At 40.2% G+C, this 13,901-nt stretch overlaps 1 protein-coding gene across 1 annotated transcript in view; it reads left to right on the forward strand.

Moving 5' to 3' along the window:
• The window catches only part of LOC126204133 (RIMS-binding protein 2-like), a 1,140,279-nt gene that overhangs the window by 1,079,033 nt on the left and 47,345 nt on the right, over nt 1-13,901 (forward strand). Inside the window, exon 16 of the mRNA XM_049938546.1 lies at nt 7,195-7,356. Within this exon, the coding sequence (XP_049794503.1) occupies nt 7,195-7,356 (162 nt within the window). The remainder of the gene's footprint in view (nt 1-7,194; nt 7,357-13,901) is intronic.

The following is a 13,901-nucleotide window of genomic DNA, read 5'->3' on the forward strand; positions in this document are numbered from 1 at the left end:
CGATCACCAGTGGTGTACGGCCAGTGTAGGAGATCGCTCCCCACACCATGATGCCGGGTGTTGGCCCTGTGTGCCTCGGTCGTATGCAGTCCTGATTGTGGCGCTCACCTGCACGGCGCCAAACACGCATACGACCATCATTGGCACCAAGGCAGAAGCGACTCTCATCGCTGAAGACGACACGTCTCCATTCGTCCCTCCATTCACGCCTGTCGCGACACCACTGGAGGCGGGCTGCACGATGTTGGGGCGTGAGCGGAAGACGGCCTAACGGTGTGCGGGACCGTAGCCCAGCTTCATGGAGATGGTTGCGAATGGTCCTCGCCGATACCCCAGGAGCAACAGTGTCCCTAATTTGCTGGGAAGTGGCGGTGCGGTCCCCTACGGCACTGCGTAGGATCCTACGGTCTTGGCGTGCATCCGTGCATCGCTGCGGTCCGGTCCCAGGTCGACGGGCACGTGCACCTTCCGCCGACCACTGGCGACAACATCGATGTACTGTGAGACCTCACGCCCCACGTGTTGAGCAATTCGGCGGTACGTCCACCCGGCCTCCCGCATGCCCACTATATGCCCTCGCTCAAAGTCCGTCAACTGCACATACGGTTCACGTCCACGCTGTCGCGGCATGCTGCCAGTGTTAAAGACTGCGATGGAGCTCCGTATGCCACGGCAAACTGGCTGACACTGACGGCGGCGGTACACAAATGCTGTACAGCTAGCGCCATTCGACGGCCAACACCGCGGTTCCTGGTGTGTCCGCTGTGCCGTGCGTGTGATCATTGCTTGTACAGCCCTCTCGCAGTGTCCGGAGCAAGTATGGTGGGTCTGACACACCGGTGTCAATGTGTTCTTTTTTCCATTTCCAGGAGTGTATAATTCAAGCTTCATGTTAGTGGAGTAGCTTCTTCTAAAGAAATTTCACACTGGATTCCGTAGTTACCAGTGGATAACTAAGAAAAATTGAGATGAGTCAATTGAAGCTATTTATTGTTTACATGTGGAGCAGAGCTGTATTAAATTTCAACATAAACTCCAGTGCAAACAATGCAAGTTCAGAAGTGCTTACAAAGTGCCTATTTGTTAGGAAATCTGTGTGTAGGTCACACACGGTATGACATACGTCATAATTGAAACAAAACCACATAGGTTAAGTCTTAGAGGGTATGTTAGAAGACATTTTTCGCTTGAAGGTGGTAGGTATGAGACTTATCAAAATGTTGTGACAAGATGACGCCATCAGTCAGATGATCACCTGAGAAGACTTCATCACTAGAGGACATTCAAACTTCGTGTCTGAGATTGCCCTAACTGTTGGCTGTCTGTGACTATGCTTTGTTATCTTGCTACAGGAAACCCATTGACAATGATACACATTATTTCAGTTTGAGTTCAGAGCAAAAATTATTTATAGGTTGTCTGAGTAGGACAAATTAGTGCTGGTGGCCTTTCATGTGGATGATATTCCAAGACAACATGATTTTCATTAGAAAGAAGGTCTGCATAACATTTTCCTCTGATGGCTGATGGCTGCATTAGAAACTTACTTGGTTTGGGTCCAGAGGTATGGTACCATACTTACTCCCTCTCTTCGTTTTTGTTTGGTGCTAGTGGAACCATGTTTTCTCCTGAGGAATGTTTCTTGCAAGGAAAGTGTCACATTATTTTTTAATTTTGTTTGGACACCAGTCTTACTGGCACTTTATGAAATTGGAGCTCCTCATGCACAATGCAGTGTTTTGAACCATGACTAAGGATTATGGTTGATAACAGTGTCATCCAGAGGCACTTGGAGGTTTTCTGTTAAGATGGCTGTAATTGGGCAGTGTTTTCTAAAGCAACAATTCTGTACAACTGATCTGGTTGAGGAGCATTAGCCAAAGGCATCATACATGTTGCAACTTTCTGTTAAAATCATAGGTTTTCTTCTGAAACAAACATGCCTTATCATACTTGGATGATCATTTTGCAATGAATTTTGATAGGTTTCACAACTTCAGCACACAGAAAAAAATAAATGAAAACCATTAAATTTGATATAAGCTGCACACGGAGCAGCATGTTTACACAGTTCTGGTTTCAGTGTCTGTATGATTCTGCCACCTGGAGACAAACTGGCATACTTTCAGGAATATTCTTACTAACTTACTGGCTGCTAATACTGCATTTGCTTTTTTAAGTGTAAAATTATGTTTTCTTTTTACTCAATCTCATATCTGATATTTTACAGCACAGCAAAATATACATTGTATATTTTCTGCCTGGAGGCTACTTGTTTAAATTTTCATTAAGCACCAGAGTAGTGAAACAAATGCCTGAAAACTTCTGCACAAGAGTAATCCATTTCAGTTGGAAATTAAGTGTATCACACTGTAGCAGTAATTTTAGATGTATTAGGCACTGAGTAGCAGTGAGGATTTGTACCACAGTTGCAATACAATGTTTATTCAGTCTATACCTAATCTATATTTCAGATTGTTACCAGTTTCAGTTATACACTATCATAAATCGTATACCTGATCGATCACTCACTCGATCAAGATCATCCTTAGTACTGAGTTTGCTCTCATTGCGGACGGCATAAACACTACAGTAAGAACAATGTCCAATAACATTTTAGGGATATGGATGTCTGGTGATGGCTATGTAAGCAAAACCAGTTACTACTGTATTAGGCAAAGGATGGTTTGCTACTCAGCATAAAGATGACACCTTGAGGTGGTGACAGGCAGAATGGAAAGAGTCTTACACATTTAGCTTGCAGCCAAAGCTGCCTTCAGAGAAGAAAATTCCCACACATTCACCCTGCACATGACCACAATCACTGGCTGCTCGGGTTGGAATGCAACTGTCAAGTTGAACAAAAGCAGCAATCAAGAAATGAGCAGGGAAGAGGGAGGGAGAGCAGGAGGAGAGAGGAGGACCTGGTCTTGCTCAGCCCAGATTCTTTTCTGAACTTTGACCTCCTCTTCTCTGATGGTTCTAATGCACACCTCTGTCCACATTAAACCCACTAACCAGCAACAGCACCTGCATTTCAACTTGTGTCATCCCTTCCACACAAAAAATTCTCTCTCATATAGCCTGGCCACCCAGAAATGGCTTATCTGCAGTGACACAGTGACGAGAACACCCGTACCCGGTTTGTTGAAGGCCTTCACAGACATGTACTACCCGAAGCCTAGGCTACAAAAAGATTTCTTTTGCCATTTCCCCACACAACCCCAATCCTTCCACCATCTCCAAGAACCATTTACAAATGAGTGCTTCTACTTCACCCATTTCCATGCCAGACTGGAACAACTGACTCACATCCTTTGTTAGGGCTTCGATTCTCTATCATTGCACGCTGAAATGAGGAACATCCTAAGCTAGATCCTCCCCACTCCTCCTAAAATGGTGTTCTGTCACCTAACCAAACTCTACAACATCCTATTCCATCTCTATACCATTCCAAATTCCAATCTCTTGCCATAGAAATCATTTCCCTGTTGAAGACCTAGGTGCAAGAACTGTCCAGTCCACACACCCTGTCTTGTTATGGGCTTATTCTATCCCAGTCATGTACCGACTTTGCTGCAATCATTGCACAGCTTTTTATATTGGTGTGACTAAGTATGAACTGTCGACCAGGGTGAATGGCCACAATCAAACTGCAGCCAAGAGCAAAGTAGATCACCCCTGTGGCACAACATGCAGCTGAACTTAACATACTCGATTTCAATGACTGCTTCACAACCCAGGCCATGTGGATCCTCCTCTACACCACCAGCTTTTCAGAACTGGGCAGATGGATGTTATCCTTACAACACATTCTCCACTCTCAAAATTATTCCAGCCAATCTACAGTAACCTACTGTCCCCACACCCTCTGCTCAAGAGTTTCTGTTCCCTCTGTCATATCGCCTTCACCTTTTCACATGTCCCACCATCCTCATCATGTGCTAGTCTCTGCCAATGCATCCACCCTTCATTTGCCCTCCCTTCCACTCTCTTTTTCCACTTGCCACCCCCCCCCTCCCCATCCCCCCTCCACCCCATCCCCCATAACCTCCCAACACTGTGCCTGGCATTCTGGTCATGCCACCATCTAGTCCCTGCACTCTCTACCAGACAGCATTCTTCTCTCACCTCACCTGCACTCTGATGTTCCACCCCCATCTCTGCCTCACTGTATATAGCTATGCTCACTGATTGTGACAGTGGCATTGGGGTCCAAGTTGCAAGAGAGAGTAGTCATGTGTGTGTGAGGTATGCTTGCTAGTGTGAATGTGAGTGTTTCTGCCTTTCTGAATAAGGCTTTAGCTGAAAGCCAAATGTGTAACAATCTTATCATTGTACCTGTCTGCACCTTGACATGTCATTTTTACAGTGGGTAATAATCTATCCTATTCCTAATACTGTTAATATTCCAACCTGGACTTCCAATGTTTACAAAATCAATTACAGCATGAAATACAATTGTATGGTGGGCTGAATAAACATTCTATTACAACAAATGAAATCTGTAGCATGTGTAAAATGATCATGAAAGGAGATTAACAGAAATGCAGTGAAACTTTACATCTGATCTTTTATTTCTAAATGTGGTGGTGATGTAGGAGAAGGTTAGTGTCATACAGCACATGATATACATATATGATGACAGCCACTAACTAAATATATGTGACAGTTCATATGACTGTGAATGCAATTCACTTTCCATACTGCTTTTGGCTTATTTTTCTTGCCCCTTTCATATTAAATAAGTAATTTTCCTCTTATACATTGGTATCTCTTGAAATGCAGTGTACCACACTCCTTTATAACTGTGTTCTTTCTGTAGGTAAAAACACAAAAGTCACTGTGATGAAATATTTCTTTGATGATGATCCTCTTGTTTGATTGTTATCTAATGCAAAGCGACAGGTTAAAACAATGTACTGTATCAGGACTCACACCTGTACCCACCCATTTTGTGGTCATTGCATTTCCAACTGAAACACTTGAGTGCATCTTAGGAAACAACTGGAAACATTCAAAGACTCAATGATAAACTGAAGCTTTGAATGTGCTCAAAAGGTGTGTATCAATGGCCCATTTTGTATAGCAATGTTCATGAAAGGCAGGTGTCTAGAGCATATTCCTGTCCCAGCACACCGTTTTAACGTGTCACAGATAACGAGAAGCATATATTGTCAAATGAATTTAATATGGCAACATCCCACATGACATGCTTGATTGTAATTTCTTTCTGAGACATTAATACAATTATTTCATTTATTAGTAGATAAGTTGTAGCAGTGGTGGTTGTCAGTCAGTGCCCAGTATTGATAATTTAAAAATAAAATGTTCCATTCAAATTGCCCCTAAAAACAAGTTCTGATTGAGCCAGAATGCCCATGTGTTTTAGAAGAGTAGGTTTTTAATTTTTTTCTTCATCTCATATTTATTGAAAGTGCATGTTTCCTTTGTAAATGTTCTTTTATTATTTCTATTGCAGCACTGGTATTCATCAGTATCATGTTTTACTTATGATTACAAAGCTATACACCAGTGTTATTTCCAAGTTTATAAATGAGTGCTGGTTGACTGTTTGATTCACCTTGAATGAGAATGAGAAGTCAGAAGCTGTTCTAGTGCACTTACACCTTTTAGAAAATGCACATTGTTGATCTATTCTTCTGTAAGACACACGTGGTCTTGTTTTACACTGTGTAGAGGTCTCTTTAATAATCCCACGTGAAATGCTTGGTTGTTGTTTAATACTGCACAATAATCAACTTGTAAAAAGTTCTGTAAGAATGAAATTTAATTACTGTAATGGAATTCATTGAAAGTTTTTATTGGCAGTTATTAATTCTGTGCTATAAATATAACTTTTTAAAAAATGAAAGAAAATCATTTTAAAATAATTTTTTGCTGCAGTTTGTAAACTTCTTGTGGTGACAAGAACTTCCTAGTGCTTCCTGACAAAACATTAAAACATATATCATTAATTACCAAATAAAATCATGCCTTAACAATGGTTTGAATAAAGAAATATTTTGCAGTTGTAAATATTTCTGCCAGTGCAGAACAATTCACTTCTTTTATTGATGCTCAGCTGATTTCTTCAAAATACATAAAGCTTACTCAGAATGCTTGACAGCTAATTAACAACCGTATGGGAAAGATAGGTTGCAGTTCATCACATAGAGGGGTATTGAGTTGCTGACATTCACAATGGGAAAGAATCTTACAAATATTCAGCTTTTGGACTAAGTCCTTCATCAGACATAGAAAATTCACATTCGTTCACACATGCAGAACTCACACTACACAGCCATTGTCTCCAGGCACTAAGGCCAAATCAGGTAATCAGACCTCAGCATCAGGGGCAACAGTGGCCTTGTGCATATGAGCTGTGTTTGTGTGGGTGTGCTTGATTTTGGTATATCCAATGAAGGATGTAGTCCAGAAGCTGAGTATTTCCAGCATTCTTTTCATTGTTCCTGACTGCAACTAAATGCCTCCTCTACATATTTGGTGAATTGCCATGTGGTTGTAATTGCATCCTGGATTTTCCATTGTTTGACACATAAATAAGGGTTTTAGTTAATAATGTATGTTCCTAACACACTAATTTTGAAAGAGTGGGTTCAGTAACGTAACTGCTTGAACAGAAACTTTGGAGGAAAGTAAGCATGATGTATTCTATCACATGCATGATGAACTGAGTAATTACTCATGTTACTCTGACCATTGAGATGTGAAAAAAGAGAATGAAGATTTCTTTCTCTCATTCATCTTCAGACATCACATGCCAGCCCTTTAAACTGGAATTCTGTGAATTCATTTTTATTGAAAATAGTGACTTCAAACTAACAAATTAAAAGGCAATTAAATATTTTTGACCTGTATAACACAGTTGCATAAGCATAACTTGAACTTGCAATACACTATTATTTAAGCTAAAATCATTTGGAGTTCTGCACCTGTAGATTCAAACACAAACTGCACCTTTGTGTGTGATGACAGTTAGACACACTGCATGCTAGATGATTTTACTCGCTGGCACAATACTTACAAGATTACAGAACTTGTTTCGTGAGTGGGTGATAAGCGTGCTAGGCAGTGGCTAACAATTCACCCATACATTTCTGTGGGAACCGTGCTACACTGAAGTGTTTGTCATTGGTGAGCCAGCAGAGCGCGGATCCTTGCTCTCCTCAGGTCTGCCCGACCCTCCGGTTGACATCCAAGTGGAGCCAGGCCCTCAGGATGGAACCCTGCTAGTCACCTGGCTCCCTGTTACGATCAACACAACAGCTCCGGTCACAGGCTATGCAGTCTATGCCGATGGCAAGAAGGTCACTGATGTTGACAGCCCAACAGGTCAGTACTGTTCAGAGCTTTTATGTGTTAAATAAAATTATTATTGAGGCTTACTATATATATTCTGCTCATGCATATACTAGAAGTTTCATTATGAAAAAGGACATCCTGTTAGAAGTATATTACTTCATTATTTGTGGGTCAGAGCCTTTTTCAAAGTCCATCAGGTTTGTTAACATAAAACTTTCAGTATTACTTATTTCTTATACTGTATTATGTATGTTTCAACAGCAAGACTACAATAATTAATTTTATAGTAATTATATTTAAATAGTTGCTTCTTATGGTTTTGTTTTCCTTTCATATGTCTATTAATTATAGGAACAATAGTGTCAAATTTAGACCTTTCTGCTCCATTCATTGTGAAACAAATAACATTTCTTATATGCAACATATGTGTCACTAATGTGAAGGTTTGCTGTAATACAGTTTCAAAATGATAACTTTGCTTGCTTTCTGCCCCTCCACCCTGTTATCCCCCATCTCACTAGTATGTTACTTCATTTATGCTCATTACTGCATAATTAGAATATTCAATAAAATTTCACCTTAATCATATACACTGATTAGCCAAAACATTATGACCACCTGTGTGAAGCTTGTTTGACCATCTTTGGAATGAAATACATCACTGATTCTGCATATCAGGGATCCGACAGTTTATTTCATAGATGTCTACACACAGGCCATGTAATTCATGCAAATAATGGGCCATTGTTTTGTGTATGCAGTGATGGTGCCCAATAACTACACAGATGGGTTCCATTGGATGTACATCAAGCAAATTTGGTTGCTGAGACATCAAAGTGAGTTCATTGCCATGCTCCACAAATCACTGTAGTATAGTTATGGCTCTGAGATATTGACAGTTATACTGCTGAAAGATGACATCACTGTCAAGGAAACAGCAAACATGAAGGATGCAGGTGGTTCCAAGCTGTCAGAATGTCTTCGATTACTACCACAGCTCCCACGTAAGCACAGGAGAATGTCTCCTCCCATGCAAGCACAGGATAATGTCTCCCATAGCATAAGAGTGGTCTCACCATCCTGTATCTGTTGCAAACTGCACACATTGATCTGCTGCTGACCTTGATGATGGCCTTTGCGAAGACGACAAGATTACCTAGTGTGATTCACATGAAGAACCAAAACATTTCCATTTATTAATGGTTGAATCCCAGTGGTCCTGTGCTCACTGCGGTTGGTGATGTTGTTGGGTCAACAAGTGAACATGTAGAAGTGGCCTGCTGCAGAGCTCAGTGTTCAACAGTGTACAATGAACAGTGCACTCCAAAACACTTGTGTGTGAATCAACATTGTTCTCTTTTGGCAGATACGCCATAGAACCATCTATCCTACTTTACAAAGCAGACAAGCCTCTGAACCCCACATTCTGTGAAGAGTTGTGGACATCCAACTGTTTAGTGCCTAGTGGTAATTTCACTGTCCTACCTTTTTCCATAGATGCTCATAACAGTAACATGTGAATGTTTGACCAGCTTTGCCATTTTCAAGATACTTGCTCACAGGCTCTGTGTAATAAGAATCTGCCCTTTGCCAAAGCTGCTTATGTCAATGGATTTCTCCCTTTGCAGCCCATGTCTTCACTATGGTGATCCCACATCTGTGTCTGCTCTGCTTGAATACTTTTGTTATTGCATCATGTGCCCACAATGCCACCAGGCACCATCCAACTTCATGGTGGGCAGTGGTCATAACATTTTGGCTAGTTAAACAGTTACATGTCTTGTTGCTCTGTTTCTGCCACTTGTATCTCAGGTTCATATTCTGGTTATTACCTTCCATTGAGTACTTCTACTTGAGACAGTGTCTTTGTGTATGTACATATTTGTAACTTCTATAAATATTCAAAATGAAATTAAAAATAAATTATCATAATATTTGCAACAAAAGATAAGTGTGTACTTACTAGGCAACAAGACAGGGATAACTAAACCAGAGTGAAAAACTCAGAATTTAAAAATACAACTGAATCTGGTGATTCTTGCATTTTCTGTATTCCTTCACCCTAATAAATGTATGCAGCATGTTAGAAAAACAATTAGATACAGATACTGAAAGAAAGGAAAAATCACTCTTTACTCTCAGTTTCTCTAAGAGATAGAGTACAGGAAGCTTGCACCATGTTTCCTCTGTGACTCCGCTCATATATTTCCAAGATTTTCCCATGTACACTGTGATTATTCAAACCCACAACTAGCCATCCTGATTTAGGTTTTCTGTGATTTCCCTAAATCACTTCAGGTAATTACTGGGTTGGTTCCTTTGTAAGGGCATGGCAGACTTCCTACCCCCTCCTTCCCTAATCCAATGGGGCTGTTTGATTACCTCCCCCAAATCAATGAACAACCCATGGACACTGCAACAGTCTTGCTGGGAAGGCCTTACACATCCTGTATACAGTCCATAATATCAGCCCATGCATTTTCCATATTTTGGATCTATGAAGAAATACATTCAAAATACATTCTTGCTTATGAGATGAAGGCAGAGCTCACTATCTGCAGCTTCATTGACAGCACTGATTGTGAACTTGCGATACAGAGCCGAGTGGAGGGTCTGAATCAGAGGTGCAGATGGTTCTGCAACCACATAGGCTGTAGATTCCTTGACCTGTGCCATGGAGTGATGTGGTATCGGGTCTCGCTTAATAGGTCAGGGGTCCTCTGCACTGCATAGTAGGTCAGGTGCCCTCCACACACAATAGGTGACTACGTATGAAGCAGAGGCTGCATGGAGTGGACTCGGCAGTTTTTTGTGTCAGAGTGTCTTGTGAAGTAACAAAAACAGTTTCAATCTCAGGGGGGTTCAGGCCAAACACAGGATGAGTACTGATGTAGGAACCATTTGTAATATAGTAGTTATCTGTTGTAGCTATGTTGGAAAAGAACTAGAGCTCCGGGCACTATGAGAAAGTCCTGAAGTTCGGATTGTTGTAAGTACTGAAAGCTGGCTAATGTCAGAGATAAGTTCAACTGAATTTTTTACTACAAACGTTATGATGTTCAGGAAGGATAGATTAAATACAGTTGGTGATGACAAATTTGTTGCTGTTTTAAGTAGTCTATCTTGTATAAAAACTGAGAGTGATAGGTCTATTGAGTAATTAACAATGGATGCTGTACTGAAAAACCAAAATTAATAATTGTTTCCTTTTACTAACTTCCTGAATCAGATAATACAGTTGCCAAACAATTCAAAGAAGATTTGAGTCTCATTTCAAATAGGCATCCCACTCATACAGTTATACTTGGTGGTGCCTTCTATCTACCCTTGATATGTTGGCAAAAATAGACTTTCAAAGTCTGTGGTAGCATAAAAAGTCATCTGAAAGCATCTGAAATGCTTTCTCCAAAAAGTATTTGGAACAATTAGTTCAGGAGTCCACTAGCTGTGAAAATGTAACTGACCTCTCAGCAACAAATAGTCCCAAGCAAATAGGGGGCTTCATGATGGATAGAGTAATTAGTGAGCACAATGTCATTGTAGCAAGACTGAATACAGTAACATCTAAAACCACAAAAAATAAACAAAAAGTGTATATATTTCAAAAAGCAGATAAAAATCCACATGACACCTTCTATGAAACTGCTTCCACTCCTTGCAAACTAACTGTGCAAGCATAGGTCAGATGTGGCTTGAATTCAGAGAAATGGTGTCAACAGTAATGGAAAGATTTATACTAAATAAATGAATAAGAGAAAGAGCTGACTCAAGAAGGTAAAACACTGTCACAGAAGTAATGAGGAAAGCATGTCAAATTTAAAGACCACAAAGCCCCCAAAGTTAGCAAAGTTTTGCAAAGCATGAAATGTAGCACGAATTTCAATGCAAGATGTTTTTAATAGTTTTCTCATCGAAACTCAGTTTCAAAATCTGCTAGAAAATACAAAGAGATTCTGATCGTATGTGAAGTACATCGGCGGCAAGACACAACCAACACCTTAGCTTTGTGATAGCCAATTAGTGCCACTATAACAGAATTACTGAAAAGGTTTTCTGAAATTCCTTCACCAAAGAAAACAAAGTAAATATTCCACGATTCAAATCAAAAGCATCTACCAATGTGAGTAATTTGGAACTATATATTCTCAGAGTAGCTAAAATGACACCCTTAAATGTGTGAGAGGAGGAAAGCATTTTAATTACCACTGGCGCTGAGTGAAAATAAAATATACAATTTCTGTAGTTCTACCTATAATTGGACAGTGGTAGTAGTGAATTCTCAATCATAACATCAGAGCAACTGAATAGTTTGGACCTCCACCATTCACAAGTACAAAGATGAGTAAAAACTTGAAAATTTCAACCACAGTTAATGAAAGTTCAGATAATAACTTAGCTGCTCCATAAGATGAGGTACTCAACTTTGATATCCTCAGGGGTTGTTGCTTCAGAAAGTCTGAGTGTTTGGCGATGCTGATGTACTAATTTTTAAATAAAACACAGAGTATATCACTTTTCTTGTCTTATTTTGTGACCGATTAGCATGTACATTGTTGGAATATACATTTCTCATCTGACAGCCTCTGAAAGAGACTCACACAAACAACTTTTGAAAGACAATAATGCAGACTCGGTGACTGACTGACAGACTAACTCTCTCTCTCCCTCTCTTTTTATATAAAACTAAACAGTTGAATACATTCTTAAATGTAAGATTTACAAAATAAAAGTTTAATGTCATGAGATTTTTGTAGTTAGTTACATTAAAAAAATGGGCCACATATTGCCCTACATGTTCTGATATACAGTTTGAAAAAGTTTACTTAATTTCATATACAATTTCAATGAAGTTCACAGTACAACAATTTAAATCACATTTTAGCTAATTATAAACAAATCACTTTCAATAAGATATAGTTCACAGCATTTTTGGTTTGCTCTCAAGTAGAGCTATTGTTTTACATAATCATACAAATAAACATGATAAATTTTCAGAAATAGGGGAGAAATCAATTTTCAAGAGTATGTGGTGCAGTGTGGCTGCACAGTTCATATCACAAAACTTCAAAGTTGAATTATTAACAAATGGCCCAGTCCCCTTTGTTGCTAATATAAATCAGGTAGCATATTAATGTGAATATTAATCTGAGATAGTAAACTCATTTGTACTAAATTTTCAAAGGACAGTTTACTGTTGGATTTGGGTAAAGACATAACAAAATAAAGTCCTTAAAGTTAAAAAATCTTGAGCTAAAATGACCTCTTCAGAATATGTTGACATGAGGAAGGAATTTCAAATAGGGACAGAGAGGTAGTCCTATTTCATAGCAAAGCAACTTAAATTACTACTAATTAGATTCCTTTCAGAGTCTGCTGATATAATAGATCTGTTCTTAACAGTAATGTTACAATCTCTGGTTTTATGATAGATCCTCAACTAAACACTGTAACATTGTGCAGGTCACACCAGTATTCAGGGAAGGAATTAGGAGTAATATGATGAATTACAGACTCATATCACTGATGTCGATTTGGCAGTAAAATTTTGAAACATACGCTGTGTTTGAAAATTATGAATTCCCTCAAGGAAAATAATCTATTGACACATAGTCAGCATGGATTCAAAAATATTGTTCTTGTGAAAAACCCTTAGCTCTTTATTCACACAAAGTAAAAAATGCTATCAACAGAGGATCTCAGTGTGGTTCCATATTTCTGGATACCCAAAGGGCTTTTGATACCATTCCTCACAAGCAACTTCTAATTAGATTGTGTTCCTATGGAGTATCTTCTGATTTGTGCAACTGGGATCATGATTTCCTGTCAGAAAGGTCACACTTTGTAGTAGTTGATGGGAAGTCATCAGGTCAAACAGACGTGATATCTGTTGTGTCTAGACCATACAGCCCAGACACAATGCTGTAGCCGATAGGGCACGCAAGGCTAACGCAGACGGGCATGAAGTCTGGAACATGAGACTTATAAATGCACTAAAGAAAAATACGTAGCTTTTTTAATACTTAACTTTATTCTCTTGTTGGAATACATCTCTCCTGCATACTCGTAAGCTATTGGCACTGATACAAATGGCGCCTTGCTAGGTGGTCGCCATTTAACTTAGCAGAGGGCTATTCTACTGTCTATCTCTCGGCAAATGAGAGCAAGGCTTAGCACGTCCAATTGCTAGCTATGTTGTCCGTACAACTGGGGACGAGGTCTCCTCAGTCTCTCGAGACCTGCCTTGTGGTGGCGCTAGGTTTGCGATCCCACAGTGGCGACACGTGGGTCCGACATGTACTACAGGACCGCGGCCGATTTAAGTTACCACCTAGCAAGTGTGGTGTCTAGCGGTGACACCACATTCCTCACCCGCAAATCGGCGAACGGTCGTGAGATAAGGCTTCCGCCCGCCGTGGGGAGGACCGCATGTTGACGTATGCGATGAGGTGGGGAGCCTAACAACAGGCGAGGCTGTGCCACCCGCACCCGGCCATTCGGTCCGAGGGGAGCTAGGAAACGCCTGAAAACCTAGTCCAGGGTGCACGTCAACATGCGGTGTATGCGCACGTAATGAG

The sequence above is a fragment of the Schistocerca nitens genome, chromosome 9 (genome assembly GCF_023898315.1).
Source record: "Schistocerca nitens isolate TAMUIC-IGC-003100 chromosome 9, iqSchNite1.1, whole genome shotgun sequence".
NCBI lineage: Eukaryota > Metazoa > Arthropoda > Insecta > Orthoptera > Acrididae > Schistocerca > Schistocerca nitens.